The following is a 22,787-nucleotide window of genomic DNA, read 5'->3' as shown; positions in this document are numbered from 1 at the left end:
TATCTTATTTTGCAAAGAAACGTGATCTCGCGAAACACACTCACAAAAGACAATGTCAAGAAAATTTAATTAACAAATAGCTAATTTCACACAATTTTAATTCTTTCTTAACAATAAAATAAAGCTTCCATCGCTATCATTTTCGGTTTGCTTTCCTATAAAAAAAGAAAAAAATCGTTATTTAATCGTTTTTTTTTGTTGACTCGAAGATTAAGGATAAATCTTCGTATATAGAAGTAAATTCGAGTATTTTTTTCCGCAACCCATGCCATTTTCTTTCAAACTTTTATCGGCATGTACTTTTAGGATTTGCCAATAATAAGCGATACATATCTGTATGACCTGACCTATCTGTTGCCCGTAGTATACTTTGAGGACGAAGCTCCCTGATCTTTGAAAATGTTCGTCTCGTACAGTTTTCCATCGATATCAAGCACGAACTTCATACGCTATGGATTGGTAAGATTAGCCCTAAGTACATACACCCTGCAGGAATTGTAAGACCTTTTAAACGGAATACGTGCGTAGGTTGCGTAATTCACATTTTTCATAGTATATTGTATTTGTCGTAGTAATATTTTGTACAGAGCTTGAGTCATAATTCATAGGAAGCTGCAACTTAATGATTTTGCCGACTTTTACTCATGATTAAGCACAACGATACTCGCTGTAACTAATTAGAGTAACTCGTTCTAACAAACTGGCTTTAGAACTTATTTCAGGCCCTCCAATATATACTTCACATCCGTTAAACACAATGGAGGTAGAAAAAGATAGAACGAAAAAAAAGGGATATACAGAGACGAAACGTTTGCCTCGAGCTACTTCATACTTCAGAGCGAAGTCGGAAGGAAAAATGAGAACATCGGAAAACTTCTGTTCCTTTAAAACTTTTATCTGCCTAGCCGTTCGTTCCTAGTGATGCTGCGCTAGCTCCTAATGTGAAACGACAAAACGATGAATGGTGAAATTAATGTAAGATAGAAAAATCTCGATTTTCCTTACCTATCGTAATATTTTATATTACTTTCTGTAACTGTGACACGCTCCGGAAATTCATTCATCATATTTTCATGCTAATACCTGGCCTCCTTTCAATATAATTATAAAATTATACAGCTACATAATTACGTAGACAATAAAACCAGAAATTTCTCGATTTCACATGGTAAGTATTTGTGAATTAATTTCTTTTTTATTTTACACATATCAAGGTATACTACTATCTAATACAGCAAGTTTGTATATATATGTATATTTATCACAATTATAAATCATAGGGTGTGTACGTTGATTCGATGCTCTTTACGCGTTTTTTTATTTTACAACACCGGCATGATTCACACCTTGCGATGAAAAATGTATAAATCCTTATAAAGTAAAGTATACGGAGGCGAAGCCAAAGTAATAATAGCGTACTAAAAGAAATGTGTCTGGACTGCGAGAGAAACCCTAATAGACAAGTTGCAGGTTTCTTTGAGAATCTAATATAAGAATCCAGAAAGAAGAAAATGCGGGCAGCTATAGTTTGGCAGCTGCGAAGTATGCTGGTCTCGTTACGTGGAATATCCGCGAAAGAAAAATCGAAGGAAGCAAGAAAGAACTGATCATTTGAAATTCCCGACAGTTTTGAAGATTCTTTCGGCGAGGTTCTTAAGGTAACGCGACGGTTTCGGGGAACAGTTGTTCGAGTCTCAGGTAAATTTGTAAGAACACTGAGCACAATTTGGTTGTACGCAAGGGAAGCCGGGGAGAACAGGGGGTAGGTGGAGAAAACTAGGTCTGGGTGCCAAGTGATCGTTGACCTGAGCGCACATACGCTCTCGCAGCTGTTGCTGGACGCTCGAATGAAAGTAATTGCTGTATTGGACATTCAGGGCAAGATTATCTTGGTCCAGGCTGGGGTTCCCCTTGACACCGGCAAGCTGATCTGGTACGATGTTGAGGAAACAGTATCCATCACCGTAGAAGTTTCTACCGAGGCTGGAATAAATCGGGCTGAACATGGCATTGCTCAATGGTTCCGCTGGTGGGGTTGTTCTCGATTCCGGAAGTGACTGCGGTGGCCGAAAGGCCGAAGACGAGCTCGTTCCGAGACCCAAGCTCTCGTTGGCAAAATACTCGATTGCCTTCAGCAGATCCTGCCCGCATCTTTGCAAAACCAACTGCAGTACAGAGAGCTTTGTGTTGGGAAACAACCGTGCGAGGGTCTCCACTGACGTTTGCGACGGAGCCATCTCCCTCGAGGCATCCGGATTGACTTGCACGTCGAATAAAGAACTCTTTTCGTTGCCTTCGCTTTCGCTACTCTGCAAACCAGACCACCAATTATTTCGCTTACATTTTCAATCCAGGAACATTATCAAATCACGTAGGATTTATTGGCTATGGTTTAAATATTCCTCAAATTGTTATTTACAAATAAAATTACTCTAGCCTTTGTAAAGAATGCGTCAAGTGCCAATTACACGTTTATTACACATTAACGCGAAACGCAAAACAATATAGCATCGTAAATGAGCCAACGTGTTTGCCCTCAGCTAATTCGTTTTAGGGTCGTTAGAGTCTGCGTTAAACGAATGGGATTTTGAGAGGTATGAAATCATACATTAAGCGTCTCCGTTAAATTGTGCTTAGTACACACGATTCGAAAGCAATAGCTTTGCCTCGTAGAAATGGTAAATAGTTTGAAGCACACACGTCTGTTTACAAAATCCAATCGTATTGTACCACGGTTTATCAAATCAGCCCAGTCAAAACGTATAGCCTGATTTTGCATCCATCAAGTATTGCATAATCGGATCTAAAGTACGTAGATGCACAACAATAGGTGCTGCTATAAACTTATTTGAAAATCAGACTTTATTTTTTAATACGGGTATTTATAAATTTATAAATTACCAGCATCACTGTAAATCTTTCATTGTAAAGGCCAACCCACTGTTTGCACAATTTATTAATCCCCGAGAGTCGACAATAAATTTATGAAAATTTACTGTATACTATTTTATATAGTCGATTTATTCTAACAGAGTTTTGCATCTTTATGACTGAAAATATGAAAAACCAACTTTTATCCCATACATATCTATCAACATTCTTTCACGATTTTATTAAATCTCGACGTAAACAAAAATGCATATACATAAATAACAATAGATTAAAGTTTTGTTTTCCGCTCAGCTACAGTGAAAAGCACACAGGAAAATTTAACGTTTTAATCAAAAATGCTAGTATTTCCGGGAATATCCTGAATATTCATTAAAATAATCAAAAAGCTTTATACGGTCATTACTGCTTTCATTTTAAACGTCAAATAAAATTTTCCGCTGATAAATTTCCTGCTAATATTTCCATTCTCAGTACTGAATATAGTACATTAATTTCTCATCTAATGTTCAGCCGTTTGATGTTAAGAAACGACGCAATTAACGGTTATTATCGCCCGACTGAATCTACGAGTTGAAAGACCAAAAATTGGTATAATACACCAAATGAAAATTTGAATAATGTCGATAAGGTCGAATGAAAAATTGGAAGAAATTTTTGAAACGTTTATTGATGTTTATCATTTTTTGAGATGAGAGAGATAAAGGTGGGGGAGGAAGTTGCGTATAAAATGAAGTAACTATATATACATACTCGTGGTGCTTGCAAGCGACAAGAGGATGAAGTTGATTCCTTAAAGACATCTCCATCTCTGGGTTCCAGGACTGTACCGTCGCGGTACACTTTACGAGTAGCATCCGATACATCTTCGCTCGGATCAGTCATGGGTTTTGGCTCTGTCACAGCCATCCCAAATATCTTTCCTGGTGGCAGTCGATTGAGCTTTTGGCCGGTTGCCACCTTCGCCATCCTCAGGGCTATGGCATCCTCCGCAGCTTGCTGTCTCTTTAACGCCACCTTGGTACATCCATTAAAAAACTAAAAATTTCTATTTTTCACTGCAATCGATACTCTCCCCAATAAACTGTCAAAAACATTCATACCTGTTATTATTATTGTTAAATAAGAAAGAAAGAAATGAAACAAGCGTGTTTCTGACAAGCTGAATTTTGTCTAATAATTGCCCAAAAATGTTGCCAAAGATTCCTCGCGTTCTGGATGATTAAAACGGAAGCACTTTAATGGAACGAGTTTGACACTATCCGTTCCATCATATCAACCTTAATGATAAACGATAAATTTGTAGGAGCGGTAAAACGAGACATATCACGCGAATAGAAATACATGTACGATTGAATCTAGCAGCAATAGGAAAGCAGGTCACGAACGATCGTGTCATTTCCGAGCTTATAAATGGATCCGGTTAACCGATACTGCATGTGTTTTCTTAGTAGCCAATGTCAATAGAGATACATCTGGGGGCATTTGCCACGTGTTATTCCAATCTGGACCACCTACTGTATTAAGAATCCTTTTCCCATAAGAATATATAGCTGTAAAACTATATATAAATATGTGATAGCTGCAGACAACGCATATGGAGATTTTGGGGATTTGTTGAAATGACCGAAAACAATTGTGATCCCAGCGATTATATATGCGTGGCTCCAACTATCGAATCTTCACACCGTGCAGAGTCCGCTGAGCTGTTAGTTTGCTGATTCACGGTTACGCTCGTTTACGAGCTTCGACTGTGCGGGGTGTAGCGAGGGTGAATCGAGAGTCCCTCGGTGTAGACAGAGGATCGAGTATCATAATGCTTATGCAAACAGAAATGAAATGCTACACCGGGCGTTAATGGATTTAATTCCATCCCCTCGCCATCTTGTGGTGGCCAGGATGGACGCTCTTGCGAGATACACGTTTGCGGTGCAAACTAATGCACTCGAGGCCCGATTGCTTTACCCTGCTACGGCGCTTAATGAATAACGTTTTGTTCTATTTAACAGCCCTGTTTGCGCTTAATGTCCTCTGGGCGCATTAGCCCGCCCCCACCTATTATAAACCTCCTTGCAACCGTTCCTTCAATTGCGCTTCCTTTTAATTCCCCCCCCCCCCCCCAACCCCTCCCGCTGACTCTCTCTCCGACCACCAATCCCGTAAACAAAGACGAATCACATCCCTCGCCAAAATCCTAATTATCCCTGACATAATTCACGGTCAAGTCTTGCCATGATGATTATATTCGGAACAACCGTTATATATCTTCGGAGGTATAGCTGCTGCACGATCTTTCGTGCTCGACAGCTAATTTTCAGTTGGATTAAATTTGTAAAAAATTGCTCCATAGGCTGATGAACCGGTTGATTATCGTAGAGGAAGAGGAGGAGGAGGAAAGTGTGATAAGGAAATGAGCAGAGTTCGAGGGCCGGGGAGTTTGGAAAAGTTGACGCGAGCGGCTGGTAAAAGTTTGTTGGGGAAGGTTGTGCGATCGAGACAAGAAGTGGCGCAAGGCTAACTAATTGAGCCTCACTCGGCGGTGTTATCGGTGAGGAATTATGCGAGGATTTTTCCGCTTACCTGAGCAGCCATCACTCTCTGGCGTTCCGCTATGAGGGAGCATTTCGGACAAAGGCATTCCCTGTAACGGCATTCCCTTTTGTGTCCTCTCAGCCACGAAATGAGCCCGTGGTTTCTGCAACGAGCGCATTTTGGTCTCCGCTGCTTGGTCTCGCCCTCCTCCTCCTCCGCGTCAGACTTGCTCTTGCTCTTACCGCGAAGCATCCTCTCAACCCACCCCCAGACATCCAACCCCCTCCCAAACACGACCACCTCCTTCCAGCCTCGTCCCTCGTCTGCTCCTCTGGATTCACCCCGGCTCGATATCGTTTTTCAGAGGATCGACCTTACCTCGTCGACTATTATTCAACCCACACCCTCCCTCCCCCTCTCACCCCTCCTCCCTAAACCTACTCAACCTCTCGAGCAACGACGCGATATCTAGCCCCGGTACTGCCCCCCGACAACTTTCTTTAAGCCCTGCATAATCCAGCTACCACCGCTAAATTCTTCCTTCCTCCAAACGCAGTGGCACTGCAAACAATTCCCATTCGCGTCTCCCCCCTCCTACCACCCCTTACCACGAGCCTCGCCTTTTCTACACTTGCCGCGAAAGAAAATTCCGGCCCCTATGTATGTACTCCCCCCCCCCCCCCGCCCTCCCTTAAGTTTCCGTTAAACATACAAAGGTAATGGATTTAATATAGAAGCTCGTTTCTGTATAATTATTATTTTTGGAAAATCACTGTTTTAGCATGGTCATTGGAGGAAAAGTTCACTTTAACGGAGGATCACTCGTAAAAATTGGTTTCCGATTAAAGTTGCTTCTCGTCGGAGCGTGCAATTGTAAGATTTCACTGTGAGAAGTTAACGACGTATAATGTTGAGCAAATACAGAAGCAGAGGGAGCCGCGATAAGTTTTGCACAGACAAAAATGGTTTTACGTCACGTCGCTCGTGGCGAAGATGAATCGACAGGTAATGCAGCGGAATAAATTGATCGGCAGTGAAGCGAAATCCCTCGAAAGCGATCGTTAATAGTTGACTGAGTGACTTGTGCGCTAAGAAATCTCGTTCTAATCTCTACAGTGATTTTGTTTCTTCCTTGTCGAAAGCGGATTGGCCGATTGGAAGCATTGGCCAGTACAGGGTGTCAGCTTCCGCGCGGTTCCAGCATCCCTTCAGGGGGTAAAAAGACAAACATCGGCTGGACCACCCTTCTTCGACGATTGGTTCCATCGTGTTTACTCACCTCGCCACTCCTACCTATATAGACAACCTTTCTCTTAACTTCTTCTCTTCTTTTTCTACTTCTACTTCTAGTTCATATCTCGTTTCACCGATCCTCTCTTATTATACGATACAACGAGATAGTTAGCTAGGAAATTACTTTGGTTCCTATGACACTTTTATAGTATTTCGTCTGTTACAATGTTAACGTAGTGAAAAACTCAATTTTTTTTTTAATTTATACTCTAGCTATATTTTAATTTATTACGTGTTTCCACATTCAGTACATATATTTATCCTATACATCTCTCTCTCTCTTAATACTACGATGCTGAACTACGGAAAACAATTGTTCAACTCTCTAAGCTTAAGCAGTCCTACGCTTAATCAGATAACATCCAAAGTCAATCGGGATTAAGCGAGTTTACCAACTTCCAAATTGACTATAACATATTTGTCGCTTGCAACAAGTTTATCTTGTTTATAGCTGTAATCGCAACAATGAATTTTCCGCTATTACCCAAAGTTAATATCGACGCAGCCGCTGTTCCCCTCATCAATATATAGTTAAGTTGGCCTCGGCAGACTTTTAAGTTTAGTATCGTTTATCCAAATATTTGCTCCAAATTGATTTATTTTGAAATCTCGTCTATGAAGTGTCAGATTGGTCCATATTTCTTGTAAATTGTAAAGCTGTGCCGCATTACAGCTTGTCAAAAGTTTGGGGTTTCGTTTTCAGGCCATACTTTCCATGTTTATTTTAAACCCTGGCAATACGTTTGAACAGATGTGTCGCAATATAAGCTAGGAGAAGAGCTGTTTTTTCTTCTCAATTTAGAAGATTAGAATTGAAACTCGTGGCTAAGAATCTATTTTCTTAAAGTATATATATATAAGTAAAATGTGATTTTGATTAAAAAAGGATGCGAGATCTACATAACATGGTGAAGTTTATTTGTATAATAAATTCTGCAAAACTTAACAACTTTTCCACACTCATGTTATATATATATATATATATATATATATATATATAGTATAATTTTCAGTTTAGGAAAGGGTATGATAGAAATAAAGTAAACAATTTGCCAAGAATCAAGATCGTATAATTCGCAGTTTTCCATGACGAGTACAGATTCGTAGCCGGTTAACGATTAAGTGGATAATAACGAATGAGCCTTCGCAATAATAAATCGGTCATTCAACCATATTCGCTTATAATTTACTAGACATTCTTGGGCCATTCTATATATAAGTGCAGTATGTATACTCTCGTAATAGTTTTATACAGCGGAATGCGCAGCCATGATATGTGATTCGTTCGTTTCTGAACTTGCGATTGATCGAATGCAGCAGAAAAATGGACGTTTGTCGACCTAACGAAAATCTTTCGAAAGAGCTGAAAGAAAAGCAGGAAATTCTCTCGAGCGAATCGAAGAAGAAATAAGATGGAAAGAGAATCGTGTTTGAAAATGAGTTGAACATTTGAGAGTTAGCTGCGTCTTCGACCAATTCGTCAAGTTTTGTCGTCGCTGTCTCGTATTTGACGCGAGCGTTTGCAAAGAGCTAATCGTAAGTTTCGTCGTCGTGAATTAACGCAGATTGATAAAGAAAACTTACTCCAATTCGATTACTTAATAGCGAAGCTTAAGCCTAAGTAAATCTCATTAACGAATACGCAAGCTGGCACGAACGACCTTCATTAATAACGTCGCTAATAAGCTCACGTCGTTCCTAGGTGATTTTTCCCCACCCTCTCTCCCAAACTTTCCATTTATCCTTCTCCTGGCAGAAACCTGAGAAAAAAGTGCACCGTTTAATCACGCAATTAGCTACAGGCTTTCATTGATATGGATATAAGTGATATGGTCGATTACTCAACGCGCATTTCGTTTCATTTGACTTAAACATGGAGACATTGATATTGCCACCGAAATTTACACTCCTCCTCTTCTCCTCCTTCTCCCATTGATTCTCTATTATAATAGATAAATAGTTTGATTTAAACGTATTTTTTAATATACGTTAATAACTCAATATACTCTTATTAATCGTGTATAGTTTAAAATTAATTAATATATACATATATAGTTCTTCGTTGCTCGCGATGATATATTTTCGAATCTTCCTAGGAACGATGTGGTTGAGTTGTTTCCAATTATAGCTCTACGTTGAAATACTGTAAAGGTATATAGAGGGAAACGCGTGTCGAGGTGTCAATTTTCTCTATTAAAATATGAATAGGATATTTGCTCGATTTTGTCTTGTTTATCTTTGCATATAGTTTTTGCTACAAGTTAGAATCTCACTTGACTCTTTTACTGTAAGTAGTTTTCGGTCGATCGTGCCGTTAGATCATAAAAAGTTTGTCCACTTGAAGTACGCATTGTGCTTGGTGAATAAAAAGTCAAAAAGTTTTAGCTCGTTTTAGTGGCATGCTGACTTTTTTCTCATCGTCAGCAGCGATAATACAATTGTCGTTGGTATCGACCAGGACGAAAATGCCGCTGAGATCGACGACTTTATTTTTACGGAGACAGGAGATTGTCGGTACTCGGTACCGTCACGAAGGTAGCCAGCCAAGCTCGTTTCAACTTTTCGTACAATTGATAGGTACTTTCGCGAAAAGCAAATAACGTAAAAGTAGCACGTTAAACGCTTCCATTTACACAATCCGTAGCTTCCATCGTGCGCGTTACGCGCTTTCCGATTTCTGCCAACCAAATGCAATTTCGACCTTGCCAAGTCCATTATCTTTAACTGGAAAATGCAGATCGGCTTTTGAGAAGCACCGACCCTTTTGTTCTCTAATCCCTCAAAATATTTCATCATAGGAATGTTCTTTGCTTTAAATATATAATTGCACTCGGCTGTCCGAAACTCTATTCAGGCTTTAACTCTCTCTCTCTCTCTCTCTCTCTCTCTCTCTCTCTCTCTATTATACATATATACTTCTTCTGATCAATTAATTAATTTGACTCGCAACAAAATTAGTCCATCGCTTTCAAATTAATCACAAGCTCCTGCAATTAATAGTTTTGCCTTTATATGAATCATATAGGTGTACGTGCCCATCTGCACTTGATCCACGTATTCGTTAACACATTAGCACGAGCACGATGAAAAATTCATTATAATTAATTCTATAGCAACAATACGTTACCTAAAGTATATCATTCGTTTCATTAAACGCGAAAGAGCCAATTAATGACTTTATGCTAAATAATGATCGATTAACATTCATCGAAATGTTCTATAGTGTATTATGTAAATATACATATATAGTCGAAACTAGAAATTGAAATAGGAAAAATTGGTACGTTGCACTGCGATCATTATATAAGATAACAAACATTATATATATATGCTTTTAAATCTTCTGCTTCATGGCTTTATTAAGTTTTATCTTTGCACTTACGTTATAAAAAAAATGCTATTGCAAGAGTACATATTAACAAACTTGTTTGGCATACAACGCGTTACTGCGTAATGTTCTTGTAGGTTTTAGCAATAAACTTTGATATGAGAGAAGCGAGAAAAAGAACGATATTTAAAAATGGCAGGATCCAGTAAAAAATTGTACAGCAATTATACACAGCAGAGGAAAGATTGCTATAACAATGGTTAGATTTGATCGAATATCTCTCTTTGTATATTTATGTGGCTTTGGAATATGTGACGAACGCGAGTTAGGCTGAAGAATAACGCGACCATAATTGATCAGACTATAAGTAAGGAACGCGTAGCGAGTTATAGACTTAATTTATTTGAAAAATTGATCGAACTTGATTTGGCATCGTTTGAAAGTAGATTAAATCTTAGAATTGATATTACAGATGTACAAGTGTGATGCGACGAAACGAGCAAATGGATTGAATAAATAGGAGCGATGGGCTCCTTCGTGCAGTACCTCGCTTAAAACACTTTTGTATAAGCATTGTCTATACGAAGCGCGTCGATCAGTAAGATGCATTGCTTTAATGAAGTATGATCTATTATTGAAAAAGGAACTATAACGAACAATATTAAATATATCGAGTCAAGAGGAGGAGAACCCGACGTGAAGCCGTCGCAAACTTATATGATACAAACGTTACAATAATATACAAGAAATATAGTATAGTAGTGATATTTATATATATGATATATATTGTATAATATATATATATATATATAGCCATTGTCGAATAATCTCCCTTTGTCACAGCAATTGGCCCCGAAAACTCAGAGGATACTTTGTGCAATTGCATCAAGTCAGGTTCGACGAGTGATCGCTTTTAACAATAAATTAGCATTTTTCGCTGACCTTGGACGGCAGTTCAGGGCTCGATTTGATCATTTCAGCAATCGTGTCACCATCGCCGCCGTCGAGCTAGCTCTCCCTCGTCGGTCGCTGGGTGAAATCTGTAATTTTTATAATCTCACCCCACTCCCTCGCCCCTCTTTCCTCTTCGAATCACGGCCCTACAACTCTACGTGGCACCATTTACATACCTATCGACTGTCTACTTGTTTTCTGTATACCTCTTATACTTCTATTATTCTTATGACTTAACTCATCCGACGTAACTTCAATCGAACCTTACCCATTAAGAAAATTCCCAATTGACTTCCAAAATCAATCCTCTTACAATTCTTCTTCGCCCTAGCATCTGTATAGTATATATAAATATACTAACCAAGGCCTTTTTCGCCAGTCGAAATTGTACCGTACAATCGATGATGAAGGAAATCACTTTGGAATCTTTTCAACGAGCTTTAATCTGCGCAAAATTCTTTCCAACAAATTCCCGGAAGGATTTCCCTACGAGTAATACGTCTGAGAGTCTACGCTGCTACATATTTTTTTAGGTCACGTATCTTGTAATAATATGTCTATCGTTATATATATATATATATATAATTTATATTTATATAACTTTCAATATATAGAAAATCTTATTTACAATTTATACCTAAGAGATTATCAATCGGATAACGATTCATCTTAAACAAGTGCGTACGTGACACGTGAAAAAAGATATATTCGTAAAAAGAGACGTACGAATACACTTTATCGCTCAACCACGAAGAAGAACCTTTTCATCCTTTCTTTCTTATCATTTTATCGCGATGGTTCGTTGGATAAGGATATTTTGTCATCCATAAAATCGGCCCTCCCTCCCTCTTATAACACACATCGATACTTATTATAGTATGTATATCCTTCGTATTTATGTATCCAGGCATACTCGTAACGATAATATATAAGATATGTCTTCTTCTCCCTACCTCAGCCCCTTCCGCAAATTACACGATTTATGCTTGTCCGTGAACTCTGATATTGGTAATCATGTCAATTATTATAATAATGATAGAAATAACGATGATAACAACTCACTGATAATATATATCGTACAGAAATTTAATCTCGTACAGAACGGAGCTTCCGTCCCTCTCCTTAATTTCCGTTTTCTTAATCATATATATATATATATATATATATAGTTCGTGTATTCTCGTCGTCCTTGAACTACCACTTTAAAGCTAAGTTGACTATACAATACGAAGCTATACAAGCTAAGGGGGAAAATGGACAAATGGTCAAGGTATTATATAGACCAGTATAGAAAACATGGTTATAATTCGTTGAATCTTTCTCTAGCGATTAAACTACAGCGCAAACTAAAAGCACAAACAAATAGGAGGGTATAAGCCTTATTAAGAAATGACGAGAATAAATCGATGAAGCAATTCGATCGAGTTAACCAGCGGGGTTAATGGAATTATTCTGAATTGCTCGATTGATTCGTTTCTCGTGGTCGCACTGCGCTCTTAGAATTTATACTCACTCTCGCTATACTGGTATAAAGTGCGCGTATTCCACGGGTTCTTCTGCTTTCGTTTAACCCTTTATTGGTATTGTCAATTATCTTTGAAGGAACTTTCCTGACTAATGACGCTCGCTACAATGCTCATTTGCTCTGCTGCTGCTGCTTTATATATATATATCTATATACGATACATACGAACCTCGTCATGTATACAGCCTCGTTTGCCTATGTACACATAACGACGGATGCTTTGATAGACGATTCGCGAATGGCGTCATTCGGTCAATGAAGTACATCGTCCGATTACCATCATCGATACTCTGTGTATATTTTCTCAATGAATAGCAGCTAGGTTAAAGTAATTATATACCATTTTTATGTTCGTAAAAGCCCTTCTCATCATTAATGATGATCCATCATCGGACCTCTTATTTATCGACGCAAACTGAGTTACCACTCGCATTATTCTCTCTATTATTTTCGGTATATAAGCTCACTCCCAAAACTTTCTCACGTCTCGTTTCTTCTTAGCAAGAATCTTTTCGTAAAAAGAGAAAAGAAAGAAAAAAAAAGAAAACACACTTTCACTCGCTTTTGTTGAAAATAATAATTCATTAGGAGTAAATGAAAATTAACAAAAAATCTGCAAGAATTGTTCGCGTTAATCGAATTCGTATGTAAATTACTGGCTGTGAAAATATGAGCGAACGCATATAAATTGCGGAAAGCAAATGAATTTAGTGTTGGGTGGAGAGTGAAGATTGGAATGTGTACGAAGGCGAGAAATATGCGAGTCCAGCGTTGTCGTAAAAGTGAGCATCGTTGTAGCTTTAATGCAGTTACGGATTGAGTTCGTATGTATATATGTATATAGCATTGTGCGAGGGCGATATGTGTAGCGGCTCTTGCGTTGTATTCTCCGCAACTCGGTTAGCTTAGCTTTTCCACCCTAACTTGTCCTCTCGCTTAATGTTTGCTGCTAACTTTCTGCTTAACTTGCCGTCCACACAGCCAAAAAGGCTTTGCATAATGCGAAAAGCGTCTCAAGCGAGGTTCTTACTAATCTTTCTCATTTCGGAATGGCTCGCGTATCGCCTCGCATATATTCCTACGACGCAACGGCGGCGTTGGATTCAGAGAGACAAAAAAAAAAAAGAAACGATGAATTTAAAGTCTGATTTTACAATTTATTATAATTTGGAAAAATTCTGGTATATCTTATCGTTTCAACGATTCTTATATAGTCATTAGATTTTTACATATACTTTTAACACATAGAAAACTACAATAATAATAATAATAAATATACTGCATTATTGTATATATATATATATATATATATATATTTATGTAAGTATATATGTGGTATATAGGAAGGAAAGAAAGAATAATCTGTTATTAACAACGCTGCACTCGTAGCTGCGAAAGAAAAGATAATTTGATGAGAGGAATAAACGAAATTGGGAGTAGCGAGAAAATCAAGGCCCTGCAAAGATTCGATATGGTCGAAGAACTGTATATAGAGGCTCTGCGCGGAAGACATATTTGAGGGTATGGTGTGTAGTATATATATATATATTTCGGTGTAGCGTGAAATTTATGCGTGATGTGTGTGGATGTGTATTTGCATCGACAATAAGTCGTAGAATTGTACAGTCGATCGTGAAAAATGATCGCTGCGAGAATGATTTATCTCGTTTGACCAATTGTCCACGCCCGGCCTCGATTTTCAAGCATTCGCCTGGAGCCATGAAAAACTGATTTCCCAAGGAGATAAATCACGTATATGCAATTCTGTCGTACGCGGTCTATTTACAATGGAAAAAAAAGAAGAAAATGATGGAAAGCGGATATCAATGTAATGCGCCAACATATCGAAAGCGTAGGGCGCTTTGATAAATGCAACATTCCAAATTCTCAATAATATACACGTGAGAGTCTAAGTATATGTGCGTGTGTTCTCGTGGACCTGTTTTATATGAAGTGTATATATAACTTGGTGTGACGTTTGTGCGTGGCTACGTGTGATCGTGTATATTTCTCAACGTGACGAATAATATGTCCTAATTAGCTTCGTTACAAAAACCTTACAACTATTCAACAAAAACCAATCATCTGGTAACAACTCTTATCTATTTGTTGCTTCTTCGTTCGTGTGTCACTATATATTTCATTATTCTTCTCTCTCTCTCTCTCCCTCTTCCTCCCTCTCTTCTAGCCTCTCACGTCCGCCTCCACTCTCATCTCATTTCGCGCACGAAAACTTTAAAGCTCGTGAAAAAGCAACTCCTTATCATTTTGCAGTATTCTCGGAATGCGCGGCGCCAGCTTGCGAGATTTCACGAAAATACCAAAGTCCAATAGCGGAATATTGCTGTTTTATTTGGAAAGTTGCAAGAAGCTTCGGGAAAATCTCGCTTGCTTCTTATATAGGAATAGGAAACTCTTGAATTGAAGCGAAATAACCATGAACTTATTATCATCTACTTTACCACCTTGAAGACCGATCAAAACTTATCGTAATATCGCTATGTAATAATTTCTTCATAACGCTATAGTATATACTCTATATGTATACGCTTCTAATGTTTATAATATGATAACTCTAAAAAATTCAAGATATTTTGGTACTTTTTCATATAACACTGATAGAAATCCATTGACGAGTCAGTTAGATGAATCATTGATATGAATACAGATAATCGATATAATATTTTTATAAGTGGATCATTGATATTATTTATTAAAAAGGAGTTTTTCGCGTGTATACGGTCTTCAACGTGATAGCTATAACCGAGAGGTAGCTCGTATTCGTCAGACTGGAAAACCGGTCGTATTTCACGAGGAACCACTTTGACACGTTTGAAAATTTTTTTAAGATTGGAACAATTGTTACGAGAAGAACGAGAATTGAATACTTTATGCATAAATGAAAAATTCTCGCTAACAGCAGATATTATCGCGTACCACCGTCTGCCTGCTCACAGTTGCGTCCCTAATGATCACTAAGCTCGAATTAACTGTCGCAAAACTAACCAGCAACGTCAGCAGCTCTAAGAGCAGCTGATTGGTCAATGGAAAGTTTAACCTACCGCGTCAACGACTCGTTACAATCGTTCTGTCGCTGTTCGCCGTTTGCTCACTAATTATTATCACAATCTTCCGAGATGTATACTTGAAACGTTATTGTGCAACGAAGAATGAAAGATCCAAATCGTTCCTCGTGTGGTCCTGGTCTCTTACGATTACTCTATTATATGTTTATATTTATATTACTCTTTCTCTCTCTATGTATATATATATATATATATACATATACTCTATTATAATTATCATATAGACAAGAGCGATGAAAAAGCGCGCCGCTAACAAATTTTTCCAAAGGGACCAAACATCTTAAAATAGGCGCAGCTCAATAATGCGTTTACAGTCCACGAATTTTCGCATTTTCAGCACTTCCAAGTGGGATTGGTCGGGAAGTGGTGAAAAGTATAAAAATGAGGGACGCGCGAAGTACGCGATCAATCTCGCGTGGGTGTTAGCGACGCAGGGGTGGGAGTGGTTGTATAGGGAGGGGGGAGGTGAGGGATGGAATCGAAGGAAATAAGTATACGCTTGATGTTTGTGTGTGTGTGTGTGTGCAATGACGTAGGACAGGATTGAATAGGGTGATTGAATGAGGGTGAGTAATATTATTAGGGTCGGACTGGGGGAAGGGGATAATCGGCAATGCGTTAAAATTCGTCCACGAGGCGACTGATATAACGAGGATCGAGATTGCTGCAGAGTATTGTACGATTTGGAAAGAGCGAAGCTGATGGACTGAATTTATCATAAAAGTTGGATGGATCGGTGCAGCTGGCGCACGCATGAGAAAAAAAGACTATATAGGATCCTCTTTCGATGTTCGATCAAAGTTGTCGAGAGCCAATTGGCCCGAGTCTTCCGAGGCTAATCGTGCGAATGGAAAAACTCGCGTGTCAATCTGGTCTCGGTCAATTCCTATATGAAAATGAACCTCGAAATGAGTTTACACGAGGATAATGACGAGACGACTAAATATCCGTGTTTCATTTCTGCTTTCACTATATGATAATAGCATGACTGAGAGAAGTTGCTGTCTTTTATACCAATCGTTGTTACATTGTTTCGTGTGCTGTTGCTGCTGATGTTGCTACTGCTGCTGTTCGATCACTAGGCTACTTGGTGTTGTGCTGATGGGTATCCCGTGTATTCCCGAGATTCGCTGGAATATCGTCCATACTTTCGGATACGCAAGCTCTGTAGGTGTGTGTCCATGTGTGTGTGTGTGTGTGTGTGAGGTGTGTTTTTGTTGGTATATTGGTTTGGTGTAGCAGTCGCGTGGATGATGTGATTACATAACCGCACACTTCTCCTTAAGGCTTATCGCGTTGTTGCTCTGGACCGGCTGTAGTGAAACCGAACGGTTCTTCTCGAGTGTCAAGAGGTCCCGGAAGAGGGCGTTCACGTTGTAGTTGGTCTTCGCCGAGGTCTCCAGGAAGCCGCAACCCCAATTGGCCGCCTCCGCCTCGCCCTCGCTCGTCGATACTTCTCGTACCGCCGGGCTCTCGTCGCACTTGTTACCAACCTGTTGGACAATTCGAACAAAGATATTTTCTATTATGGCCAAGCTTTCATCTAGGTTACCCCAACATACTCAACTTCTCCACAACTTTGCTTCGACGTTTCCCCCTCGAGAAAACTTTTCTAACCTGACGTATGTACATATACATGCAGCAACCAAACGAGAGGACGATCAATTAAAGTTGCGTGCACAAGCTAATTATTAAATTTTCATGGGACCTTCCACGTGGCTTTGTGATTGCTACCGTATTATGCGCTACCGTATTATGCACTACAATATTATGCAATAAATTTCAATGCTTGGAGGATTTTGAAAATTAGACACATATATATTCATTTGCATAAAATGAACGTGTTTCGTTATGGAAATTATCCAGTTGATTACAATGAGCAATATGTAGATAGTATACGGTTAAATGGATTATTATGCAGTTCTGGGTATACATTTTGGTAATTGATAATATAAAGTTTAAATAAATCGTTCGTTTTGAGTAAAAGCGCGTTTGAAGAAACTGCAGTTCTTTTTTTTTTTCAGAAATCTCGTTCGTACTCCAGTAGTCGTTAAGGAATATTATTCGCAGATCAGACTTTTCATTTCCGACGAATGAAGGTTGAAGCGAAGTTTAACGAGACCGGGACATTATTGGCAAATCGATACTAATTTCATTTATGTAGAATTTCCGGTGGCGTTTGACAGGGAAATGGAAGAAAAAGACGAGATAATGAGATAGGAAAGCTTTTAGCCCATTATACGCGAGGAAAAAAGTTTCTCTCGAGAAATGGAGCATTAAAAGGGAGCATTGGTTTTTCGATTGGTTCGATTATAGCAACACAATTCATGTATATATAGCTGAGAATTGATTCGACAGTTTTTGTGCCAAAGTTTCGCTTGGTTGCTGAGATTACTAATTGGTCGACGGACGAAATTGCGGGAATAAATATGGTGGAAAATTGTGCAGTTGTACTCGTGAATGATCTTACCAGCATAATGGGTATTTGCGAGATGTCCTTTCCCTTGAGCTCGCTTATGACGTCCCATATCGGTCGAAGTTCCTCCAGACTTTGCCGGGAGCACACCGAGTACACCAGGATGAAGGCGTGACCTTTGCTTATAGACAACCGCTGCATCGCGGGAAACTGATGGGATCCCGTTGTGTCCGTAATTTGAAGCGTGCAAATGTTCTTATTGCAGCTTATCACCTGGAAATTTTCATTTCACGGCTGCAATTGCTCGCTTTCATTTATTTTCTGCACGCGTTCTCCTCTCGCACACAGCATCGGTCCCACCAGTTTCTCTGCGCGATTCGCGACATTTTTTTAAGTTCACCTCCCCCCCCTCCCCCTCCCCCTTTTTCCTCCATACCCACTCGTATATTCTTTAGATCGTAGTTGCGCTCTTTAAAATTGTTGCAGCAGTTCCGTGAAAAAAAACTAAAGCAACTTTAATACCGCTTTACGCCAACGAGAATTAGAGCGAAGCTCTTGCGTCCTGAACGTTTATGCGTCTGACTTGTGTTGGCTCGTTCTCCTGCAAAAGTATTCTCAACTTCTACGTAATTTATTGTTACGTCGATACGTCGTGTCAGTTACTCTGCGTTATGTATATATATATATATATATATATATAGTTTGCAAAGGTGAAGGATCAGTCGAGTGTCTCGTTGTTGAACTTCTCGCATAACGCACTATAAACTAATATTCTAATTATCGATGTGAGCGAGCGTTTGCTTTGTCGGTGGATTATATAAGTGTCATTGGAGGAACGAACGAACGAGAAAGAGAAAATCTGGCGAATGATAAAAATATTGTACGATAAAAGATACTAATTAGCTTCGATAGATTCTTATCTGTGTCAGAGGTTACGTTAAAGAAATAGAGAGGGGATGGGATGGGAAGAGAGTTATCGCTGGGCGGCGTAGAATTCCCATTTCCGACCGTTGCGCTCTATTTACCCATAAAACGCGATTAACCTTTCGTCAACCATAAAGCTCCTCTTTGTCCACCCACGGCTACAGCACTCTGGACAATTCTCACGATTAATCCTACGTCAAATTTACAGGAGTGTTTTTTTCTCTTACAACGGAATGGAAAAGTAATTCCGTTATCACGCTTGTATGACGTGGGTACGTGAAATTACTGCAAATCCACACTCTCACTCTTGCACAACGAGAGGCTGCTTAGTTATTCAAAATCACGACCATTAACTTCTACGTGGGAATAGTATTTGACGGATGGCTTGGTAATTTGACTAATTAATCGATTAGTGTGGCTATTAGAGAAGTTTCTACGCATTATAATCAATATGCAGTAGGAGCTAGATGTTCGATCCCCCGTCAGATGCATTATACGATCATGCTGCGCGTTTATTAATCCCTCATGGAATATTAGTCCTTCGTCATTATTGTCACGCTACGAGAAGCGTGATTTCGTTCAAATTCAAAAGCAGTTCTGCCAGCTCGCGTACATTCATAATTCAATTCAACTACCTAGCTCGGGCGGTAACAATTTTTCACGCCGCATTACTCCGCTTCGGAGCTGACGAAAATTATATCCAGACTTTTCCTGTTTAACTACCCACGAGCAACCAACCGGGAGAGCAAAAACTGTCCGCAGCCATCTGTAGTTATTATTCCTTAAATATTTAGCCAGCTACACTAGACACGCGAGAGTAAAAAAAATATGACTTCGTTAAGAGCGTCCGTTTACCACGGAAAATTGTAGGAACGTTAAATTGGCTGAAAATTGTTCCGCAAAGCTGTTGAAATTGTCGGAGTTTTTTTATAAATAAATGACCAATTGAAGGGGAGGGGGGGGGGAAGTAATGCGAATAATCACCGTGTCGTATCAATCGATATAGGATATATAATAAAAGTTTTGTAGGAAGGAGTGAAATATAGAGGAGAGAGTACGTGTTTGTTGTTGTTGACTGTGCGTTCGTAGGCTTACCTGCCTATAGTTGTCCTCTATCGTGGGTATGTAAGACTCGCGGAAGGTGCCTTTAACGAAGCGCAGCACTAGGGACGTCTTGCCGACGCCACCTGCCCCGAAAACGACCACGCGATAATCGTTACTCTGCTCCGGCATTCTGACATCTGCCGTCCTGAGTCTCTGAGGCCCCGATGGGCACGGGCCAAGCTTGCAGGGTTCGGTCGGCTCTAACTCTCCTGCCCCGTCGTCCAGTTGTCGAGGCTGCCTTTTGATCTCTATTGCAGCTCCTCCACTCTCTTGCGCGTCGCTTCACCGATCCCCCAGAGTGATCAAGGCCTCCGTGTGTCTCCCGAGACTCCCCGCGACAATTCCAAATGCAACGATTTCTTCTCTCTCGCCTTCGAAACTTGCTTCTCGCCACGCTCCAACGTACCCACCCCTATAGGCTGATTCACTCGCGGGGCCGACCTGTCAAAACCCAAGATTTCCAGTTATAAATTCGCCAAGCCAAGCGGCTACTCGACTTTGGATTTCTCTCTCTGCGCCTGACAGCCAAAAGCTCGCTTCGTCCTGTTCTAGCAAATCGAGTTAGCGCCGATCCCGAAATCAACGGAGCGTACTCACTAGATATACGATGCAATTTCCTCTCTCGATGAAACGTGAAAACAAGTGCATTTGCACCCACGGCGTTTCAACAAATCACCATGGAACGCCTGCAGATTTCATCGACTGAAAATCACGCCTACCTGCACCTCGTTCTTCTTCTACGTTACTATATAGTATATGCCTCCCTTTATCCCCCTTTCTCTCCTTTCGCTCAAATTCTTCTCAGAACTCTGCATATTACTCCGTATAACTAGGTGTATCCACTCTACGATTTAATTACCCCGAAAATAGAATTTGACAATTGTAACGAAAGGTGTAAAGTACACACACATGTATAGAAAACATATATATTTGCTCTACTTTTTCTCACGAATCTCATTCTTCGTGTGCGAACTGCTGTAATTGGTCTGCTTGTATAGACTATATATATATATATATACTAAATAGCAAACGAATTATTTCGACGGTTTGCAAAAACATAAGTTTTAAATAATCCTCACATGGTCAATCTCTGCGAAATAATTGATATATACTTTGGAAATTAAGCCTGAGTACTAGTCTGAAATCGATATAGCCAAAATATTAGTTACTTTTCCTGGCCCGTTCCAGTGGGTGAATGACCCAAACTTAATTAAGCACTCGTTCTATATCCAAGCTGAATTATTGTATCGCTTCCAAGTTTATTATCCATTCAGCATTCGTCTTATTGATTTTACAATACTTCTAACTAAAAATAATCATCGATCCAAAAAGCCGAGTTTAAAAGTGTAGAGTCTTATGATTGCTCGTCAAAGTCTTTTGCAATGGGGAGAAATTTGTTCCCGAACAAGTGTAGCACGGCGTAACGGTAAAAACTTTTCCGTTATATACGGATATATGTGACAGAAACGCGAGCTTGGCTATTTCTGCATTTACGACTGGTTTGTAAAGAGAAAAGCCTTGTAAAAAGCTTACGCCTACAGTTTCTGATTGATTTACGAGGCAGCTGAATAAAATAAGTGAAAAATCGCAGTAGGAAACAAATCCGAACGACTCACCGATCAAAAGAAATGATGCAACTCAATGAAATATCTACGAATGAATGATAGGATATCGTCTAATGAAATGTTTTACCTCCCACATACGTCCGCTCTTCACAAATACACGCACACACATACACACATGCGTCCTGTACGTGTACCACAGTTGCACAGAGATTCACCACGGATGAAAGATTATAAATTTAAAATACTATGATTACAAATTGTAATGAATAATTCTATAATTGGCAAATTGGATAAGATACCGGATAAAGATGGTCTACTGATTCTGGTTGGATATGGGGGGGGGGGGGCAAGAATTTGCCATAGTGCACACAACTGGTCTTTGGTGAAAAAAAAAGGAAATAATGCAAGTTGTGGATTAAGCGGGATAAGGATGACACTGCACTCGCCTGGTATGCCAAGGGAGACGAGAATTTCAGCTGGGCCTTTGGCTTGAAGGAGGGTATTTCCCTAGCGGTTGAACTTTTGACCGAACGTCACAGACACGCTGGGAAAGTGGCACTTGCGTGGAAAAGATAATCGTCGCCGTAGTCGTCGTTGTTACTAGATGTTGTTGTCGTTGTTGCGTTCTCTTATAGATACTACGGATGATATTTCCTTTGACAGACAGTGAAGAACTGGCTGGCCTCGTCACGATTGCACACTCGTCGCCGGGGTGCTCGGATCTCAGACACCGGCAGCCTTTTTGTTCGAGTCATTAATGCCCATGCCGTTCCTACTGTGTGAACGCGCTCGATTTTTTAATATTAACAGGATCGGCATAGCGAATAGCTCGTTTCTCGACACTTTTCACCCGCGTGAACTTCGATGATTTTGGATGAAAACGCAGCGCACGCCCTCCGTCAAGGGGGGTCCCCCTCTTTCCTCGTGTGTTTCTGTGTGCAGCTAGGTACGTGCGCACTACGCCAAAAGCTCACAAGAAAATCAATAGCGCTTTCACGTGAAGGCGTACATGCAAACACAAGCCCGCGGCTCAATTATGTCATTCAAACTTTCTTTCCATCTTTTTTAATCATCGCCTACGATGATTTGCTTCTCTCTTCCGATCATCTTTAAAAATTTATTCACTCGGTTCGACTCCTCAATAAATCATAAAATCAACTTTTCTCAACTT

At 39.7% G+C, this 22,787-nt stretch overlaps 2 protein-coding genes across 2 annotated transcripts; both read right to left on the bottom strand.

The window, feature by feature from the left end:
• Nucleotides 1-1,638: 1,638 nt before the first annotated feature.
• LOC136784930 (doublesex- and mab-3-related transcription factor A2-like) lies at nt 1,639-5,673 on the bottom strand. Its single transcript, XM_066745888.1, has 3 exons — nt 5,470-5,673; nt 3,643-3,906; nt 1,639-2,309 (listed from the first exon to the last, which is right to left on the bottom strand). Exons 1-3 carry the CDS (start codon nt 5,671-5,673, stop codon nt 1,695-1,697), a joined length of 1,083 nt encoding a protein of 360 aa, XP_066601985.1. The 3' UTR covers nt 1,639-1,694.
• Nucleotides 5,674-7,735: 2,062 nt separating this feature from the next.
• Nucleotides 7,736-22,508, bottom strand: LOC136784939 (GTP-binding protein Di-Ras2-like). Its single transcript, XM_066745903.1, has 4 exons — nt 22,063-22,508; nt 20,043-20,492; nt 18,078-18,296; nt 7,736-17,100 (listed from the first exon to the last, which is right to left on the bottom strand). Exons 2-4 carry the CDS (start codon nt 20,178-20,180, stop codon nt 16,867-16,869), a joined length of 591 nt encoding a protein of 196 aa, XP_066602000.1. The 5' UTR covers nt 20,181-20,492; nt 22,063-22,508; the 3' UTR covers nt 7,736-16,866.
• Between the last annotated feature and the right edge of the window lie 279 nt (nt 22,509-22,787).

Source organism: Prorops nasuta, unplaced genomic scaffold (assembly GCF_024137725.1).
Source record: "Prorops nasuta isolate Cenicafe-Biocafe unplaced genomic scaffold, Cenicafe_Pnas_1.2 PNAS00104, whole genome shotgun sequence".
In the NCBI taxonomy this organism is placed as follows: Eukaryota; Metazoa; Arthropoda; class Insecta; order Hymenoptera; family Bethylidae; genus Prorops; species Prorops nasuta.
This window is presented reverse-complemented; position numbering and strand designations above follow the sequence as displayed.

Coding starts and splice junctions, on each gene's coding strand:
- LOC136784930 (XM_066745888.1), bottom strand. CDS start 5,673: ATGCTTCGCGGTAAGAGCAAGAGCAAGTCTGACGCGGAGGAGGAGGAG. Junction 3,907..5,469: donor AGAGAGTGATGGCTGCTCAG/GTAAGCGGAAAA, acceptor GGATGTACCAAG/GTGGCGTTAAAGAGACAGCA. Junction 2,310..3,642: donor GTCGCTTGCAAGCACCACGA/GTATGTATATAT, acceptor TCTGGTTTGCAG/AGTAGCGAAAGCGAAGGCAA.
- LOC136784939 (XM_066745903.1), bottom strand. CDS start 20,180: ATGCCGGAGCAGAGTAACGATTATCGCGTGGTCGTTTTCGGGGCAGGT. Junction 18,297..20,042: donor TAGAGGACAACTATAGGCAG/GTAAGCCTACGA, acceptor GAAAATTTCCAG/GTGATAAGCTGCAATAAGAA. Junction 17,101..18,077: donor CGCAAATACCCATTATGCTG/GTAAGATCATTC, acceptor ATTGTCCAACAG/GTTGGTAACAAGTGCGACGA.